Source organism: Octodon degus, unplaced genomic scaffold (assembly GCF_000260255.1).
Source record: "Octodon degus isolate 3935 unplaced genomic scaffold, OctDeg1.0 scaffold00116, whole genome shotgun sequence".
NCBI classification, from domain to species: Eukaryota; Metazoa; Chordata; class Mammalia; order Rodentia; family Octodontidae; genus Octodon; species Octodon degus.
Window position 1 is genome coordinate 1,017,716 of NW_004524692.1, and position 20,898 is coordinate 1,038,613.

The 20,898-nt window shown below is 46.1% G+C and overlaps 1 protein-coding gene across 1 annotated transcript in view; it reads right to left on the reverse strand.

Moving 5' to 3' along the window:
• Positions 1–4,726: 4,726 nt before the first annotated feature.
• Positions 4,727–20,898, reverse strand: part of Lrrc52 (leucine rich repeat containing 52) — a 20,777-nt gene continuing 4,605 nt past the window's right edge. The window contains exon 2 of the mRNA XM_004639875.1: positions 4,727–5,052. Within this exon, the coding sequence (XP_004639932.1) occupies positions 4,727–5,052 (326 nt within the window). The remainder of the gene's footprint in view (positions 5,053–20,898) is intronic.

Sequence of the window (20,898 nt, forward strand, 5' to 3'; positions counted from 1 at the left end):
GAAAAGAAAAGAAAAAAGGAAAGGCCAATGTGAGAGTAAAGTGTGTTGTTCAAAGAAAGACAATGATGTAAAAAGAATTTGGAAAGAGATTAGGTACTTCCATCTAGATTGTAATATTGCATTGCATATCAAATGTTTAAAAATATACATAGCAAAATTATGGAATACATTGATAAAATTGTCATAGTAAAAATCTTTTTAAAAATATATTTGGTACAGAGCCTCACTACGCAGCTTGGACTCGTAGTGATCCTCCAGTTTTCAGCCTCCCCAGCACTGGGAGTACAGGTTTGCACCACCACAGACGATCTCTGTGGCCAGCTCAGTGTGCCCAGGGCCCCGACCAGTGTGGCATGTGGTGCTGGGGATCAAACCCCAGTCCCTGTGCTTGCCTAAGCAGGCACTTGGTACTCTGAGCTATCTTGCTGGTCCCAAATTGTCATTTTTATATTTCCAGTTATATTATAAAAAATTAATGAAAAATAGGTCATTTTTGGTCATTCTGTGTTTAAATAGTTGGATCCATAAGAGGCTAACTCCCTCCTCCTTTTCCTAATTCTCCCTCCGTTTACATTCACAGGTTCTGTCCTGCCTCCTGAGCCAGCTCTGTGGGCTCCACTTGTGATGTTACCTCTTACGTTTCACTGATTCTCTTTGTACCCACATCACCTGCCCTTGGTATTTTACCCTCATCTCTCCTCAGAATACTGCACTATGCAGGCCTCCCCATTTCCTGTCATGCTGCTGTCTGCTTTCTGCTGTACCACACTGCCAGAGTGGGCTTTCTGCCCTCCTTCTTTCCCTCCCTGCCCCCATTTCTCTCTCTCTCTCTCCGTCTCTGTCTCTGTCTCTCTCTGTCTCTCTCTCTTTCTCTCTCTCTCTCTGTCTCTCTCTCTGTCTGTTAGGGGTGGAACCCAGGGTATCCCACATACTAGTTGCTGTGCCTCTGATCTGTGCCTTTGGCCTCAGAGTGACCTTTCTAAGACAAAAGTTAATTGGATCATGTCATTCTTATAATTAAAACTCTCAAGAGTGTATTTCAGGAGAAAGTTCACATTCCTTATCGTGGCAGGGCAGGGACAGTTCTTTGTTTACATAGCCTTTTGTCTTCTTGATGCGCAGACTGCATTTCCTTGCAGTGAGATTAAAGTCATGTGAAAAGGGAGTAAAGGTGACATGTTACTTCCAGGCGCAGGCCCTGTAGGGTGCAGGCACGTGCCTAGCCCATCTCTTTTTTTCTACTGGGATGAGACTGCAGAGTGGAGGAGGGCTACCCTACCCTTTTGACTTCATGTGGGCTTGTGTGTACATCGGTGAGAGTATGGGGTTCATCTCTTACTGCAGCACCACCTGTCATAGCCCTGACTAACAAAATGTCTAAGTCCCTCAGAGCCTGCCTTGCCTTGCTCTATGTCACTGTTCCTCTTCTTTCCCTGTCTATATGGTAGCCAGTGACGTCCTAGGCTCTTCCCCACTTTAGGTTTTTGTACATGTCCTTCTTGGTGATTAGAAAGCCTTCTTGTCACCTACTTCTTCTTGGCCACTTTCTCTACTTTCAAGCCTTAGCTTTGACATCTCTTTCTCCCTCCAAGCTGCAGGTAAGGCACCCTCCTTGCTTTCCCTTCCACAGCTGTGTATGCCACTTACCCACCACTTACCCACCACTCTGTCCCGAGATTGGCTGTGTGTTTTGTCTCTAGCCAGTAAGTCATTGCTCCTTGGGCACCGTGACTGTCCTGTTCACCAGGGCTTTCTCTGGTTTATTTTATTTTTTTATTATTTATTTCTTTCTTTATTTATTTATTGTGTGTGTGTGTGTGTGTGTGTGTGGCCAGCTCAGCCCACCAGGGGGCGGGGCTGGCTGGCATGTGGTGCTGGGGATTGAGCCACGGTCCCTGTGCTTTGCTTAGTTTAGCTTGTTCTAAGTAGGTGCTTTAGACCACTGAGCCATCTTACCAGCCCCTCTCTGGTTTAGATGAGCAGGTGCTTAGTACATTTGTGTGGAATGAGCTATTGTGAGAAGACAGGCGCTTGCTGGGGGAGAAGTTACTGTGAAAAATTGCAATTCTGATTGCTTTTGTTGAGACTTTCTTGGTAGTTTAATTTCCTGAGAAATAGTATAAATTTGTGGTTTGGAAGAAATGGTGTATAATCAGACAGAACTGGCTTGACTTCTGGTCTTACTAACTGTGCAAAATTTATCACGTTACTTATTAGACCTTCATTTGATGATCTAATGGGAATAATAATGACACCTACCTCCTAAGGTTATAATGATTCTGTTACACACACATACAGAGAGAGAGAGAGAGAGAGAGAGAGAGAGAGAGAGAGAGAGAGAGAGAGAGAACAATGCCTGATACAGAGAAGTATCCAATAAATGTTGGATATATTATTTCTCTAAAAATATTCTAAATATAAATGGGATAGCTTGCTTTTGCATCTGAAACAAGAAAGGCATTGAGAAAACATTGGTGAAACCCAATTAAATGTAAGATTTTTCTGAGATAGTGTCTCTGTATGTAGTTCAGAATGGCCTCCAACTCACAGCAATCTTTCTGCCTCAGCCTCCCGAGTACCAGGATTACAGGTATGCACCACCACACTTGGCCTGGTGAAACCCAATAAAGTTTAGAGTTTAGTTCATAGTGATATTCCAGTATAGGTTTGTTAAGAGTTTTAAAATACATTTCTGTAATGTAAGATAACTTTAAGGGAAACTGGACAGGGATATATGGGGACTCTGTGCTATCTTTGTAACTTTTTTTTTTTTTTTTGTCTTTTTACGGCAGATTCTCACTATGTAGTTCAGGCTGGCCTTGAGCTCACTTTCTAGCCCAGGCTTGTCTCAAACTGACAATGATCCACCCGCCTCATCCTCTTGAGTGCTGGGATTATAGGCATGCACCACCAGGCCTGGCTTTGTAATTTTTCTATAAGTCTAAAATTATAATAAAAAGTCTATTGTACTAGAATCTTATTATAAATTGACATCCATTTTACCTCCAGTTCTCTGTGGATGATATAATGACTACTTTTATAGATGAAGAAATGGGTGCACACAAGTTCAATAACTGCTCATGTTTCCTCCTCACTTCAGGATAACAAAGAAGGCACCCTTGGTGGGTTGGGGTTAGAATAGTAGAATGTAATGACAAACATTTATTGAGCCCCTACTTTGTGTGAGACACCATCCTGTATTTGTGCCAATGGAGAACACTGAGGGCAACCCATGTGTGACAGTGTATACCTACAATCCCAGCATGTGGGGGGAAGATCATTGAGCCCAGGGTTCAAAGCCAATCTGGGCAGAACAAAAAGACCCTGGAGAGAGATAGAAAGAGTGAGAGACAGAGAGACACACATACAGAGACATAGAGACAGAAAGGGAGGAAGGGAGAGGGAGAGACAGAGATAAAGAGAAAAAGAGAAAGGGAGAGAGGGAGAGAGGGAAGGAGAGACAGAGGGAGACAGAGAAAGAGAGATGGACAGAGAGACAGACAGAGAAAACCAGCTGAGGGCAGATAGTCTGCCCTCAAGGTCATCATTACAAGCTGAAAGTCCAAGCCCAAGTTCACATGGTGGTGCATACAGAATAAAGGCTAGGAGCTCAGCTCCTGGCTCAAGATTAATATTCTTATAGTTTCTATCTAGTTGTCCTCCAAAGGCCTCTAGTGATCATGGACTTTTGAAAGGTGATTGGATTATGAGTATTTATAGCTGACTTTCTGGTAGGGGATGGGATTGGGTCAAAAGAGATGAGTCACTGTGGGCATGACCTTTTCCCTGACTCTTTCCTTGATTCTGTTTCCTGGCCTCCATGCCTCAAGCAGCTTTTATCCACCATGCCTCTCTACCCTGCCATCTGACCTTGGAGCCAGCCCACTATGGACTAAAAGCATGAACTCAAATAAGCCTATTGGGCAAATGAGAAGGCAGTTCACAAAGCACAGACTGCTGGCCTTGGTGCCAGGCCGGCCAGGGTTCAGCGTTAGCTGTAATTCTTCTTCACCGATTATGTGATCTGTAGCCGGCTCCCACATATCTCTAAACCCCAGCAGCATGGAGGTCACAGCTGACCTGGCTATTGGGAAGGTGAGAACATGCAGCCCATGTGGCTACAGTGCTTGCTGCCTAGGTGATCCCCAAACAGTGGCCTTCTCTGCTCACCTTATCGCTTTGCTGTGTCCAAGACTTCGATGATAAAGCCTTGCATGTGCTGCTAATGTTTCCTGGGGAGGTATCTTCATGAGGGAGAGCGGGGCCTTCGGGGAACTGTGCCATTTACCAGGATAGTTCTAACCCACCCAGGCCTGCTCCTTCATCACCGCACCATGTCAACATGATGGGACCATTGTGATAATGAGACGGAATGGGGAGAGATGTATCTTAGTCTTGTTTCCCCTCCAAATGCTTTGCTTTTGCAGGAATTTCTTAAGTCTTGTATGTCTCGTGTCCTTCTCTCCAACATTTAGTTTGGGGGTCTAGTAGGTGGCCACTAAACATGCATTGGCTTGATTTGGGGATGGACTTCCTTGATATTTTGATGCATCCAATGACTTTTCTAGACTCTGTGTGACAGAGAAGGACACCCTTTGAAGTGGTCACCAAACAATTTATTTCTTTTACTGAGTGGCATCATTGTCTAAAAGACAGTTCAGCGGCGGTGATGCAGGGAGGACCAGGGAGTAGGGAGCTGGGGGAGTCCCAAAGCGGTCTCTGGCAGCTAGACCAGCTGAGGGAATCCTTCCTGGCCTGATTTTTCCTTGTTTTGAAAAAGCCGCTTCGCAACTTCTACTCTGTGCCCGGCCTCGTCCTCGGCCTCCTCCTCGCTGGACCTGCGACGGGCATTTTGGTAGAGCACCGCGCACATCCCGGTGAGCCAGGCAGCTACTGTGCCTGCAGCGAAGATACAGAAGCCAATGAGTAGCAGGAAGATGTAGTCCTGGCGGTCCAGGTGCGTGAGGCACATGTACCGGAGTGGGTTCCCCACTCGCGTGATGGGCCACCCCACCAGCTCCATGGGCTCCACGCATGTGGCATTTTCATCATCTAGGAAGAAAAACAGATTAGGAAAGGTGTTGAAACAGAAGGATTCCTGGGATCCTAAGCTTAAGGGGACCTGGAAGGGTTGTGGAGAGCCTTGCTGCACAAAGTGCAGTCTGTGGCCCAGCTTGGTCTTGTGGCATAGAATCCCAGGCCTGTGCAGTCCCCTTCAGAATCTGCACCTCAGTAAGATCCCCAGGGCGTTCAGTAGCACATTAAAGTTTGAAGAATGTGGTGCCTGGATTCCTGCTGCAGTTAGGCTGAGAAAATGGGCCTTGCTTCTTAGGAATCTTCAGGGGAGAAGAGACCCCCTAAGTGGGCCAGCAAGCTGGAAACTTAAGCAAGACAGCCACGAGGGTAAGAATCTCCAGACCATCATCAGCACTCATCACCTGTCGTTTTTTTTTTTTTCTCTTTTCTTTAAACTTTTTATTATAAGCTTTATTTGAATTTAAGATAGAAACAATATACTTTTTTTTTTCAATTTAATAATGCCGGTTGCCACAGCAACGTAAAATACTTTGCGCTCATTCCTTTCATATACAAGCCAACATTCCCCCCTTTTGACTACATCCATCCCCTTCCTCTTGTCCCTTTCTCTTGGTCCTCAGTCCAACCAGGGACCATTAGTGCCTGACAAGAACATTGCAAGCTACTCGAAATGTCTTGGGTGCTTCGCCTGGAAAAGCAGGAGAAGTCGGGGGCTCTGAGGATAAGGAGGTGACAGCAGGAGAAGCACGTCCCTTGTTTCTGGTGGTGCTGACATCTGCTGGCTGATCAGTGAGTGAGCCACCAGGGATCTCTGGCCTCTGCATAGCTCCTGGCTGCTGCTCTGAGTCCCTCCGCTATGGGGTGTGTGGACTTGACCCTGCAGCAGAAGGTAAAGTGCTCTGGAGCCAGACTCACCAGCTTTGTCAATGCCACATGGTTTTTCATTTTCTCTCTGAATCCCCACTTTCTTGTCTTACAAATATAAAAATGATACTTCTTAGCAGGGTAGTCGGCAGGACTGATAGACACAGGTGAGCAGGCAGCCTATTGTGCTGAGTGTGTAGAATATTTGCAGTGCCACCCTCAGCCCTGCATTTCTCTAGCTCTGCATTCTTGCTGTGCTAATGACCAGTGCCGGGGAATACACAGCACACATCCTAGATAAATGAGCTCAAGCTCAGTGTTTAACTGGGGCTGAGATAACCACAGTGAAATCATACTAGCAGGTGATATTTGCTAAGTTTTTAGCCCATGCAGTCTTGAGTTACAAAGTGATCTTGTTCACTTAAAAAAAAATCTTGGTCCTTGGACTATTATCATCCTGAAGGAAACAAGAAGACTAGGACACAGGAGGTTTTGTGACTTGAAAATTCTATTGAACCCATGGACCATAGGCATGAGGCTGAAGACAGAAAAACCAGGATTTTTGTTTTGTTTTGCAGAAATGGGAAAGGCAAACAGAATATTGCAGAGGACCTTCCTCTAGCTTCAGGAAAGGACCAGTGTCCTTGGTCACGAAGGGCATTTAGGAAATCAGGTTCAGTTGCAGGGGATCACAAGCAGTAGCTAGAGTAAGAGAGGTACAAGTACTTGGCTGGGAAGGAGGCAGAGGGGTTTGGGAATCTGGCAAGAGCAGTGTGCTTGAATGCCATTGTTCCACTGTCCGCTCCACTGTGCTTTGGGAGGACAATGCCTGAAGCTTGTGACACTGTTGAGGATTCACCAGGGTGGAAGGTGGAGGTGCTGAGGGGAAGCCACATCCACTGCCTGCCACAGTCGAGGGGAGGGGAGAGGAGGAAGGTCCCCTGTGTGTGGCCCTAAGGGGCTCTAGGTGACCATGCTCCAGTCCAAGGTGCACAGACACAGGGAAAGGCTTCCTGATGTGGAGGGACAGAAACGCAGTGGTGCCTCCAGGTCTCTTCCAGTCAGCCCCGCTCCAGACTTCTGAGCTTTGCCCAGGAGGCTGGAGAACCTGGCCTGAAGGCTCCTGAGAACCAAATGTTTCGCGAGCATCCTGGAGTGGGCTTGGTTCACCTGCCTGAACTGCCTGTCAGACGCACAGGAACAGGCAAAGCAGGATGTACTTAAGGAAGGAAACCGTGGGTGGGATTCAGAGGGTCTGAGCTGTGTCTAGGGGAGTTTAGCTCATTCTATTTTAAAGCAGATTTGGCTTTTAAATTGGGGCTCCAGCAGCAGAGATGAGACTAAACATTAAACACACACTTCCCCATTTTGGAGCATTAACTTTGAAAGGAGCAATTAGGTAGTGATTTTAATGCATTGTTAGACTGCTGTTAAGTGAGGGGTGTGGGTGGCTCTGTTGAGAGGCGAGGGAGGTTTGGGTTTTCTCTGGCTGAGCTCCGCCCCTACTCGTCCCTGCTAAGGTTTGGGCTTTCCCTTTCCCATCTGCTTGCCAGTTTCCCAGCTTGATACAAAAAGAGCAAAATAACAAGCTGGGTGTGGTAGCAGTATATGAAATTGTCCTCAGCTGTTAGACGTTTGGCTTTTTTTTTTTTGTATGGGGATCCAACTCCTGACCTTGCACTTGCTGGGCAGGCACTTATGCTGCTGAGCTATCTCTCTGGCCCTTGGTCTTCTTGAGACAGTCTTGCCATGAAGTTCATCCTGGCTTTGAACCCACTACATAACACAGCTTGGTCTTGAATTCACAGCAGTGCTGCCTCAGCTTCCCAAATGCTGAGATTACAGGTGTGTGCTACCACACCCAGCTTGTTGTCTTGCTCTTTTGTATCAACTGCCTCTTTCTCCAAATTTTTACAATCAAGTTATTCTCATTCTTCAAGACCTAATGTCAAAGACCCAACTCCAAGGAGAACTTCCCCAACACCAGACCTCGTAGTGCAGAGGACACGGGACTGTTCCCACTGTTGAACTCATCTGTAGTGCTTCCTTGAGGCGTTAATACAATGGTCACACTCTGCTTTGCATCATGCTTATTTACATGTGCATCTTTTCTCCTCTAACAGATGGATTTTTACCTCTTGAAGGCCTGGACCATGTCCGATCATTTTTGTTCTTGTCATTCATTGACTAAAGTGCTTAATTTGTAAGTATTCCTTAGATTTTTGTAGTAATGTGTTTTAAATTTTTTATTCCTTTTAATTAATCTAAGTGATACATATATGTGTAAGGTAATAATACCTCATGGATAAATTGCTGTCATGAGAGCTATGAACAAAGAATCAGGAATATCTTTTCTTAATGCTTTGTACATAGAAATATTTTTGTTGTTGAATTCTAATTTAATTCTACCATGGTCAGAAATATACTCTGTACAATAAATCTGCCCTTTTGGAATTTCTTAAGAGTCTCCTTTATGGCTAAGCATAAGGCCAATTTTAGTTAATTTTCCGTGTGCTCTGAAGAATACATGTTTTATTTTTGCTGAGTACATTGTTCTATGTGTATCGGTTAGGTAGTAGCTACATACAGATCTTCTATGCTCTGATGGACTTCTTAATTTTTTTTTCTTTCTGTATTTAGGACAGGGTCTACAGGGTCTCACTACGTATATCGGACTCGTAGTGATTCTCCTGTGTTCAGCCTCCCAAGTACTGGGATTACAGGTGCGCACTGCCATGCCCAGTCTCTACCACAGTCTCAGTTCGCCCTGGGGGCAGGGCTGGCATGGCATGCAGTCAAACCCGTGCTGCTGCACTCTGCCTAAGCAGGTGCTTTAGTCCGCTGAGCTATCAGGCTGGCCCTGGACTTCTTAATGTATAAATATCTGTTGTCTTTTATTTCCTATTAGTATTATTTGTCCTTAACTCCTGTGAGAAGTATACAGAAATCTGCATTTAGGATTGTGTATTTTCATATTCCACACAGTTCTGTCAAGTTTTGCTTTACATATTTTGCATCTTTAAATGCTTAGAAAGTTAAAGCCTTGACCTCTTCCTGGAAGATAGGCCTTTCTGTCATTGAGCAGCATCTTTTTTCTCTAGTAATGTTTCTTGCATTAACTGTTCTGTTTGCCATCACTATGGCTGTGTCGAATTTATTTGGTTAGTGTTTGCAGTGTGTATCTTTTTCCATTCTTTAACTTTTAATCTTTTGATGTCCCTATATCTATGGTATATTTTTGTAAGCAGCACGTATCTGTGTTTTATTTTTCATCCAGAAGAGGCAAGTTGGTATTTTTCAGTCTCTTGGCATTTAATGTAATAATTCCTGGCACATTTGGGTTTATATCTCATAGTGTACCATTTGTTTTCCATTTATCTCACTGATTCTGTGTCTTTTTACTCTCAGGTTTGGCTTCTTTTCTAGTTATTTTCTTTCCTTTTCTTCAGTTTTTCGGTTATACATCATTTTCTTGTTCTACTATGAGAACTCTTAAGATTAGATCTCCATCCTAAAGAGTGATTTTATTTTATTTTGCTTATTTATTTATTTATTTTTGTGTGTGGCCAGCTCAGCCTGCCCTGGGGGTGGGGCTGGCATGGCATGTGGTGCCGGGGATCAAACCGCAGTCCCCACGCTTTGCCTACGCGTGCCTTAGCAAGTGCTTTAGACCACTAAGCTATCTCGCCGGCTCTAAAGAGTAATTTTAAATATCTCCCTGCTATGCAATGAATAAATTGTGCTTCAATTCTTCTCTCTTTGACATTCTTGCTCTCTTTGCCTGTCACTCAGGGCTACCATGAGCTGTAGTGCATGCTGGGAATGCATACAGTTCCAGAGGTCTCTATTCACTCTATAAACAGGAGTGTAGGCTTTAGATGTCCATTCCTTCCACCCTACTCAAGTGGGCCCAGGGTGTTGGCCCCGCTTAAAACTCCCAGGTATAATCACAGATGTTATTAATGTTTACCTTGCAAATAGTTCCTAGGGAAACATAAATCACACCTTGTATATCTCTGTATGCAGCATTCCACTCATAGATAGAAGATGTGTCTTCCAGGACCAGACACATGAAGAACCAGTTCCAGTGGCCCAGAAATATATGTAGCGCAGAAGCCCAGGAGGCTTCCCCTTCATGGAATTCTTGACCCCCATGGGTATAGAAGGAACCGCTCCTGCCCTTGGCCTGCAGAAGGGATCACAGTGGTGGGTGGGTGTCTCCTCTAGGTTCCCAGGGGCTTGGTGCCCAGGGAAGCAAGCCCTGTGTGAGCTCCTGAGTCCACTGGCACTGGCTGGGGGACCATCTAGGCTGACTGTGGGGATGAACCCTAAGGCTGTGGCACTGTGTGGGGGAGCGGATGGGAATGAAGGCTTCGCTCCGGAACATCTTCCCAGATTCTCAAGTGCACGAAGGCAGGCCTATGGGAGGTGAATGGATCAGGGCCACCATGACGTGAGCAGCTTCCTTCCCTCAGACCCTCCACCCTTACCATCCCTGCCGTGGAGCCTGCTCACTATGGACTGTAACCATGAGCCCAGACTAACCTCTCTGCCTTTACATTGTGGGTGTTGAGTGTTATTTTAGTGACAGAGAATGTGACAAAGGTGACTCTTCCCTAGTTACACTCTTAAGCACTCTGTCAGCTTCTCCCCTGAACTCAAAGAACTACATACTTCCCCATTCCTCCTTGTTAGGCCTTTGTCTGAACACCATTAGGTGTACAGTGCTTTATTTTCCTCCTCCTTTTCTTTCTCTTGCCTTCTTTCTTTCTCCTCCTTTTCTCTTTTCCCTCTCCTTCTTTTTCTCCAATGCCTTGCCCATCACCTCTTCCTCCTGCCTTCCTCCCCAGTACTGGATTTTTTTTTTAAATGTATTTGATTGTTAGAGGGTCTCACTATGCAGCTTGGACTCATAGTGATCCTCCTGCTTTCAGCCTCCCCAGTGCTGCTAGGATTATAGGCACACATCACTATGCTCAGACTCTGGCTGGCTCAGCCCACCCTGGGGGCGGGGCTGGCACGGCATGTGGTGCCGGGTCCCTGTGCTTGCCTAAGCTTGCCTAAGGAGGAGCTTTAGTCTGCTGAGCTATCATGCTGGCTCCCAATACTGGATACTGAATCTATGGATTTACCCTGGCTATACCCCAGCACTTATTTTGTTTTGGGACAGGCTCTTGATCAAACTAATGCTCCCCCTGTTCTTGCCTCCCAGGGGTCTGAGATTATAGGTGTGTACCACCTACTTGGCTTATTTTTATTCCAGATAAATTGTAGATTTGTTAAGGAAATACATTTGCCACCATTTGTTTGCCACCTTCATCTGCTTGATCATAGGCTCTGAGCATATGGATTTTTGCCTGTTGTGTTTGTTGTTTTAGCCTTAGTACCTATAGCCATGGCTTACACAGACTAGAGCTTAGGGTGTTTTTGCTAAATGAATTAAATGGTAGTTTATATTACCAACCAGTGCCAGGGTCCCCATCACTGACATGATGCTCAGAGGGAGTATGAGTGTTAGAAGGTTATAGGTGGGTCAGTCAGCCTTGGGTTATTCCCCCTTTGGTGAATACCAGCAGCTCTGGGCTCAGCGAATGGTGAATGTGAGGTGGCTCCAGAGGCAGGAATGATGGTTTCCAGGACCATAGAGAGGGTAAGGCTCCTCTGTCCTTGGTATCAGAAAAGGAATAGAAGGGTAGGGGTCTTGAGGATATAAACATGGAAGCATGACTTCAAAGAATAATTATTACTGTTGCCCAAACACTGCTTGATAGGACTAATTGAGAATAGAGACCCATGTTGTTCACCTTTGCATCCTGATACCTGGTGTACAGAAGACGCTCCGTAAGTGCCTCATGGAAGCTGTTATGAATTTTGTCTAGTTGTCCCCTGAAAACCTCATGTGATCATGGGGTGATTAATTCAGGATACAATGCTGGGATTATGGCTTTGAGTGCTACACCCACTTGAGGTAGATAGCCTGAATATGACGTGGGGAAGGGACAGAGGCTTGCTAGCTGCCTCAGTCACTGTTCCTCCCCTTTGCTGTTTTCCATCTCCATGAGCTGCTGCCCTCTGCTATGTGCCACTCTGCCTTGGAACCAGCCAAGTATGGACTGAAACCTCCACTAGCTGTGAGCTAAATTAATCTTTCCTTCCTTAATTCTGGATGTTGGGTATTTTGTCCCAGCAAATGAGAGAAAAGTAACTGAGACAGAAGCAGTTGTAAAGAATGAGTGGATTGTTGTTCAGTTCACCTATATTACTTGTTGTGCTTCATGTCTTTGGCTTGCTGTTCAGGACAGGTTCCTGGCTGGAACTTGAAGGATCACTTGTATTCTGATGCACTCTAGATAATCCAGAGGATATGCTTCCTTCAATTGGGCAACACACAACAGGCCAACTAGCCAGCAAAACCACTCCTTAGACCCTCATGCATGGTTGTCTGAGTATTTCTGCTCCTGGCACTAGTTCTGTCTTTGCCTACCTGGAGTTCCATTTCCTCAGTGCCAGCTGTCGTCCCATGATGGCATAAGCCAGGGGCTTAGCAGATGACATGCTAGGGGCCAAATGCAGCCTGTTTTCTGTTTTTGTAAATAAAATTTCATTGGAGTGCAATCAGTCCCATTATTTTACATATTTTCAAATTCTGCTTTCATATTTTTAATGAAGTTGAGTAGCTGCAACAGAGACTATGAAGCCTAAAATATTTACTACTGGTCTTTACAGAAACACATACTGACTCCTGTCCTAAACTGTCCCTGGCATCTTGAAACCTTAAAGATGTGGATGATTTGGGCTTGTGCAAACAAAGTACAGCTTTCACTGATATGCATGAATTTTCCTTTCTTGGTTAGAGAGCTATAGTTTTGTAAAGGTTAAATGTGATTCACAGACTTATGCAACATATAGAAGAGACCTTGAAATTTGGCAAGTTCAACCTGATTATTCCTGTGCTCTAGAGGTGCTTCAGGTGACAGGGCTGGTCTTTCCTATAACTGGTAGTGCCTGGATATGATGTAGGGGCAGAGAGCTCCCTGTTCCTGTATCTTCTCTTGTGCTTGTCAGTACCTTGAGTTCTGTCAGCATAAGATAAAAACCTTTAATTTCACCAATAAAACAAGACTTACAGCGTAAAGTTTTCTGATGACTTAGTCCCTACCTAGGGCTAAGATTCCACTGCAACCTTCTCGAATAGGTGTTGCTGGGGAGAGATGAGGGACTGAGTGAGAGGCTGAGAAAATGGGCAGGAGTAGGGGTATGGGAAGCTAATGGCAAACTTCAGTTTCTAGACAGTTGGGCTTCCAGCTGGACATACTTAATAACCACCCATCTGCTCTGAAAATCCAGACAGCCCACAGTTGTTCTTATGGACAACAAGCAATTCAAGAAAAGCCTCAGCAGCAGAGGGGTGCCACCATCCAGCCAAGGGCCAGGCAGAAGCACGGGGGTGCTCTTTCCTTTTCACAGATCCCATAGCAAAATTCCCACCTGTACACTATGCCCTGATTCTTCACTCATATTGTCTGGGTCACTCCGCTGCTCTGGCCACAATGTTTCTTTTCCTGAGCTATGCTGGGCTCCTCACTTGGGCCCCTGCTTTTTCCTACAACCCTTCCTCCATGCAGCAGTGGAAGCAGTCTGTAAATCACAGGTCATATCTTTTCTTTTATTATTATTATTTTTAATTTTATGTATTTGGTACAGGGTCGTCTCACTATGCAGCTCAGGCTCAAAGTGATTCTCCTGTCTCAGCCTCCCCAGGCCTGGGATTACAGGCATGTGCCACCACGCCCAGTCTTGCTTGCCAGCTCAGCATACTTGGGGGTGGGGCTGGCATGGCATGTGGTGCCGGGGATGGAACCCGGGTCCCTGTACTTGCCAGGCAGGTGCTCATTTCTGTGCTCAGAATCCTTCCTTGACTTCTCGATGCACTTACAGTAAGTGTGAAGGGCCTGGCTTACTGGCCTCGGATCTTTGGCCTCACTGTGCTCCTCTCTCCCCAGCTTTCATCACATTGCTCCAGCCCATTCGGACCTTTGAACCTGTCAAGCTCAGTCCACCCCAGGGCCTTTACATCTGCTCTTCTGTGTAAAAAGACCCTTCTCCACCCATGCTGACCCAGTTTGGATCCCCTGGGGACAATGGTTCCATCAGAAGGGCAGCATCTGCTGTCCATGCTTCTGCCGAGAGCCCACAGCTCTCTGCTCTTCCTGCCTCCCTTGTGCCACTCAATCACCACCAGGCAACTGGGCTCCAGACTTTCTGTGAGCATTTTAACACCAGCGCTGATAGCCAGCAGTTGTTGAATGCTGACTACTGCAGTGCTAAGCTTTTCATGTAGACCATTTCACATAATTATCCCAACAATTCTAGAGAAACAGCTACTGGTGTCTCTTCATTTTACAAACAAGCTGCCTGGAGGTTTTTGCTCATAGTCAAGTGGTTGACAAAAGACAGGCATAGGGTTAAAATCCGGGTGGCCTCAATCCAGGGACCATTCTAGTTTTGTTTGTTTGATTAGAATGTGAGTATCTCATGCACAAATAAATGTTTTATCATCAGCTATTAGGACTGGCATCATGGAAGTGTTACAGAAAATATGATGTGACACTCTATATTTTGATATGCAAAGCCATTGTTTGATTTTAACTCACAACTTCTAGAGTTTCTCAAGATGGCTACTCCTGTCGTGGTTGTCCTACATCACCCCCACTTGTCCCATCTGGGTGTACTCTTGCTTCCTCTGCAGCTCCAGAGCTTCAAGGTGATGCACTCCATCTGCCTCTGGGGCCCATGGCTACTGACGCTTGGGACTCCCTCCTCAGTTATTTGCCTTTCTATTTTCAGTGTCTTTGCCTCTTCTTTCTGCACTGACTGCTTCTTATCAGTGGGGAGACAAATGCGCCTATGTGTGTTTCTTCTAGAAAATGCTTCTTTTTTACTAACTTCCTCTCTAACCATCACCCTGTGGCCTTCAATCCCTAGCCGATTTTCCCAGGAGGGTAGCTGACACTGTTTCCTCTTTGTTTTGCTGTCCCATCCATAGCCCACCACTGATCGGTATCCACTGCTACCACCCTTGCAACTGCTGAAGACATCAGGGACCTGATGGCAGTTAAAGCTGATGGTCAGCACTGGATCGTATCTGAGCTGCTCCTACTGCTTGAGCCCAGTGGCTCTCATGGACTTCCTTTCCTCCGATTTCCTCTCCCTGTAGGTCGTTGCCCTTTGTACTTCATGACCTGTCTCTGTCTTTATCCTCTCCCATGCAGTGGTTGTCTGTTCACGAATTTAATTCGTTCCACACTTTTTGGGAAAGTGGCTATGGCTGTGTGTCGCCCAGTGTGGAGTTTGCGAATGGAAGTCAATTTTGCTGAACGCTTCTTTTCACGAACCGAGCGATTACTGTATTAGCATCCCTAGAGCTTCTGTGCTTATTATCCTCTCATTGTAAATCTTCCCTGAATCTTCCCATCATTCCCAAATGATGTCATCTTGTTTGGCTTCAGTGATCACCAGCACGATGATGATCTACAAATGTGTATTTGTACGTCACTCTCTATTCTGAATATTAGGTCAGGACATCCCTCTGTTTGCTAAGAGGAACTTCACACACAAGTTCCAAATGGGACTTGGGCTGTCCCTACCAGTCAAGCACTGCTCCTCAGTGACTGCACTGCCCCTTCTTCAAGAACCTTGATGTAGGTGTTGAGTGTCTCTGTGTTAAAGCTGTGGTCCCCAGAGTGGCCCAGTTGGGTGGTGGAAGAACCTCAAGGAGGTGGGACCTAGTGGGGGTCCTCAAGTCATTGGGAGTTGGCCTTTGCAGGGGACTGAGGTGCTCTTCCTCCTGCTTTGCTCTCTGGCTTGTGACAAACAGTTTTTCTGATGCACTGTCTTGCCTCAGAGCTAAAAAAAATGGGGCCAATTGATCATGGATTAAAACTTCAAAACTGTGATCAAAATGAACTTTTTCTCTCTATAAGTTGTCCTTTCTCATCTCTGCACAGTGAGTGACAGGAAGCTGTCTGACCCAAGTATCTGTCTCATTGAAGCCTCCACACTTGTCCAAACCAAAGCTTGGGAACAGGCCTTGATTTTTCTCTTCTATTTATTTTTTTATGTCTCATTCATTTACTTAAATATTTGCTGAGGATTTTCTCTGTGCCAGATTTGTGTGCTAGTTTCTTAAAAGTCAGACGTGTGCTCATAGAACTTCTAGTCTAGCAAGACAAGTAGACAAGCTGGGTGTGGTGGTGCAGGCATCTAATCCAAGCACTATGTGAGGATGTGAGAGGAGGGCTGTAGGTTCAAACCCAGCCTGGGGACCTGAGTGACTTAGGAGAAAAATAAAAAAATAAAAAGTGGTTGGGGATGTAGCATAGTACAAAGGCCCTGGCTGAATTCCCAGTACTCCCCACCCCACGAAAGACAGACATTAAATGAGCACAATTTTTTTTCCATTTATGTATTTGGTACAGGGTCTCACTACGCAGTTTGGACTCATAGTGATCCTCCTGTTTTCAGCCTCCCCAGTGCTGGAATTACAGGGATGTGCTATCACACCCAGACTCAGTTGCCAGCTCAGGGTGGGGCTGGCACAGCATGTGGGAATGGAAATTGAACCATGGTCCCTGTGCGTGCCAAAGCAGGTGCTTAGTCAGCTGATCCATCTTGCTGGCCCATGAATACAAATTTATTACTAATTATTATGCTATAATTTAGGAAGGAGGTACAAGGAACAGTGAGAACATCTGGTTCAGTTCCAAGTCCTGTTGTTTCTACTTTCCAAATGCTTCCTTCTCACCTATCTAACCTCTTCATCCTCACTGCTGCTATAGGCCATCACGTTCTCATTGGCTTTCTGAAGGAGCCTCCTTCCTGTGTAGCTCTACCTCAGAAATGCCTGGTTCCCAAAGCTTCTCAGGATACATTGCATGCTTCCCAGAAAATCACTCAAAGTCCTTTCTGGCTGGACCCCTGTCTCTCTAGCTGTATCCACTATCTGCTTGGTTCTTCCAGGTGGAGAGCTCTTCACCTCTCAACAGGAAAGAGCTGGGGTTGGGTGCTTTGGCCAGCCTTGCACTGCCTGAGCCTTCCAGAGGCCTAAGTGATGCTAGGTGACCCAAGGAGCCCTATGTAAGGGTCTGGGATTTCTGAGCTAGAGAACTTTGGATCTCCTACACCCAGGGATCCCAACTGGACTGGGTCAAGGAATGTGTCAGGATCAGGTGGAGCTTTTTTATAAACCTCACGTGCTTGCCACTTCTATCTCTTCTTGGATGGGATGAATTAGGGGTGACTAACTCAGCTGCTCCCCTCTCTACCCTCTCACTGTCTTCTGGAGGCTGCTCTTCTGGCTCTTCACAGGAAGGAGCTGTGAGGCCAGGGAGTTTGTTGTAAGGTAGGGGAGCCAAGCTGGCAGAACAGTTGACAGCCTCAGAACAGCCTGCTGCCCAGGCGATTCCCTTCCGTGGCCTCTGGACTTTATTTCCATTTTCCTGATGGAGGAGATGGGTTAGCATTAATGGTGAGGGAGTGCGAAGATCTGAATTCATTCTGTAAATCTAAGTTTTGGCACAATCGTGGATGACTTTGTACTTGCTGGGTTGAAATGGGGCCATCACCCTATTATGGCAGCTTTGAATAAGGATGAAATGGCCTTGGAATGAAACTGAGATGTTCTGTGTACAAAATGCCCTCAAAATGACTTGGATTCGAAGCAGCACATGACCCAATCCATCTGCTCCCCGCAGATGTCCCTGGGTGGCTGTGTCCACCTGCCTCTGCAGCATCATTGTCCAGACTCCTTCTTGATGTGCAGGCCCCCCGTCAGGCTGAGCTGAGACTGCCTAAGGATTTTCACTTAAGAGCTGACACAGAGGGACACTCTTGTCCTCAAACTGCCTCACTCCTATGGGTGGGCGCCTGTTTACATTCTCACTGATTCTGGCTGTTCTCTGTCCATTTACAAATGCCCCCGAGGCAGACATTTCAAAAACCTGATTAGCCATTGGCATCTCATTGCAAATCAATTCACTTGCCAGTTGGAGCTGCCCTGAACCTCCAGCACACAGGATATTGCCATAGGGTTTCTGGAAAATTCTCTCAGGATACTTGGCATTTCATTGAATGAGAACCTCAGAATCCCAGGAAGCGAGGGCAGGGACTGTTGTGTTCCTGAGACAGACAACCACTGTGTGAGCATCAGGCCTGGGGGCGCAAATTGGGGCACTGTCTTAGCTACTTTTCTCATCACTGGAACAAACATCAAACACACACAATTTAAAGGAGGAGAGCTTAATTTTGGCTCACAAGTTTTAGAGGATTCAGCCCATTGTCAGTTGGCTCCATGGCAGGAAGGCTGTGGTGGAAAGGTCTGGGTGCAGGAAAGCTGCTCAGCTTGGGGCAGGCAGGAAGCAGAGGAGCTGGGCAGGAGGCAGGCCTTCCCGGGTCACCGCCCCCCCCCCCCCAGTGACTGGGCCCTATCTTTGAACAGCATATTCATCCCTGGACTCATCAATGAATTTATCCGCTGATGAGCACAATGCACACAATCCAATCACGTTTCAAAAGCTTTGTCTCTGAATATGTGAGAATTCTGAGGGAACATTCTACATCTAAGCCATAATGAGCACAGAGTCCCTGGGGCAGAGGCACTGTCCTGGCCAAGTTGAGGACGCTTGAGACAGGCAGTGAGACAGTGCGGGAGTTAAAAGCCGTCTGCTTCGTCATTGCACTTCTGTTGTGCGTGACTGTCTTTACTAGGAATGCGTGACTCTCTTTACTAGGAACGCATCTACTGCAGCCGGTGCTTTGCCTTGCCCCGCATGTGCTCCCTGGGACTCTATCTGCTGCCCACTGCTCTCCTCTTACATCGTGTGGGCCTTATCTTCTACTTAGGTCTGTAGCCTGTGCCAGCTCAAGGGACCGGCGAGAGCGCTGAAACATGGCCCCTTATTTTAAGGACAAGAAAAGTGAGACGCACAGTGGAGAAGTAGCTTTCTCAAAATCACACAGCTGCCTTGCTCTGACCAGGACAGGACTTCCTGACTGTCAGTCCCACCTTGTGTCTTTTGTATCACTGTATTGTCTCACTACAGGCAGGAGCTAGGACCACTGCCTCTGTGATAAAACATCCCCCGCATGGTATTACAGTGATGGGCACAGGTGAGTGTTTTAGAGTAGAATGGATACTGTTATGCCCCATAGCAAGGACATATGGAGCTGGAGAAAAGCATCGAAACTGGTGAAAGGCTAGATGTTATGTCACTTATAGTCACCTGTGAAAACACACTGAGTTCTAAAGTTCTATGTTAGAAGTCTGCGCTAATCAATATGGGAACGAGGAACCTGGTGCGGTTAAGTGAATTGAAATCAAGTAAAATTAAAAATTCAGTTTTTCAGTTGTACTAGCTAAATTTTAATTTCTCATTAGTGATATGCAGCTAGTGGCTACTATATCAATACCACATATATAAAGTATTTCCATTGCTGCAGAAAATTCTCTTGAACAGCACTTGGCCAGACTTCGGGGGTGGAGATACAGGAGACCAGTTTCCTTATGTCTAGGAGTTTAGAGTCACTGACTTTTTCAGAGCATCCTGAGATGCATTCAACCCTGTCCTACTAAGGGAACCAAATATCCTGGGAAGACCTCTATTGCCATTGTCACCTTCAAATAACATTAATGACTGGAAAATTACAGCTTCAGCCAGGAATTACCTAGTTGCTGACTTGGGCTAAAACAGAAATGGAACGTGTGGCTCTGTTTTAACTCCGTGCTACTCAGGGTTCCACTGAGCACTCTGGCGACTGACACCATGCAATTGCATTGCTGCTGTGCTGTTTCGGGCTGGAGAGTGAGTGTGTGAACTCTTAGGGGTCTGCACACTGTCCTATACATCTGGTTCATGTGCCATTGGAGGATTTCTTCTGATTCACACCTTCAATTACAGCTTCAAATCCTTTGCCAATTTGGGAAAATTTTAATAGCCCTGTTCAGTGTGGCCTTACTAGGGAACACTGCACAAATGATCTGGCTTTCTCCTCAGCCCCTCTATAGGGGGCACCCTGACCCAAAGTGTGCCACAGAGAGAGAGCATAATTGCCTATGCATCTGCATTTAAATCTCCCTTTCTTTCTAGGACCTCTGTGTCCTGTGGTGTTCCCCATGGCTGCACGATTAATCCTAGCTGATAGATTTCCCAAGAACTCACCCTTCCATCTAATTAAGACAGCTCATCAATGTCTTGGGGTACTTACTTTATTTTGGGGGACCCCCGAAGGAGTGAATCTCTAATGGCTAATTTTAACTGGTTGGCAGCTAGGAGACAGGGAAGAGGAACTGGAGCAAAGATATTGCTCAAACCTCTTAATAAAGTTATATCGCATTGGTGGCTTCTTTCTCCTAAGGCCGTGTCACCCCACAGCTGAAGCAACTCCCTTGCTGTCATATCTGGAAAGCAGTTCATCCATCCGTACCTGCCTCTGGAAGTGGGGCTTGCACTTTCCAGACTCAGATGACCCAGAAACAGCCACTTTGTTGGGCCTTGGCCAGCCCTGAGTCTCGTGGATCAGGCTGACACCAAGCCCTGATTTAGGCTTCTGGTTTGGCCTCCCAGGGTCTGGATCCCTGTAATCATAATTTATCTAATACCTTACTTCTTCCAGGATTTCACTTTTCTCATTTTTTAATTTTAGGAATTAGAGTCCTAGGACCAAGGACTGTGCTATATTCGCCATCCCACAGCCTAGGGACATCCCCACCTATCTATCTCTCTTTAGTCCTGTCTCCTAAAGGGAATGCATTATCCTCTAGTTCCACGTGTACTGAACCTTCTGGAAGCCTGTTTGCCCAGTAAGCCACTTGGTGGATGTCTGCTACTCTACAGTGTCCTGTGTATTTTTTATGTCTCCTAACCCTTTGTTTATCAAGTGCTTTTGCTATGTCAAGCTGCGTGATAATGGCAGTTCACAAGTGCTCTCATTTTATCATTG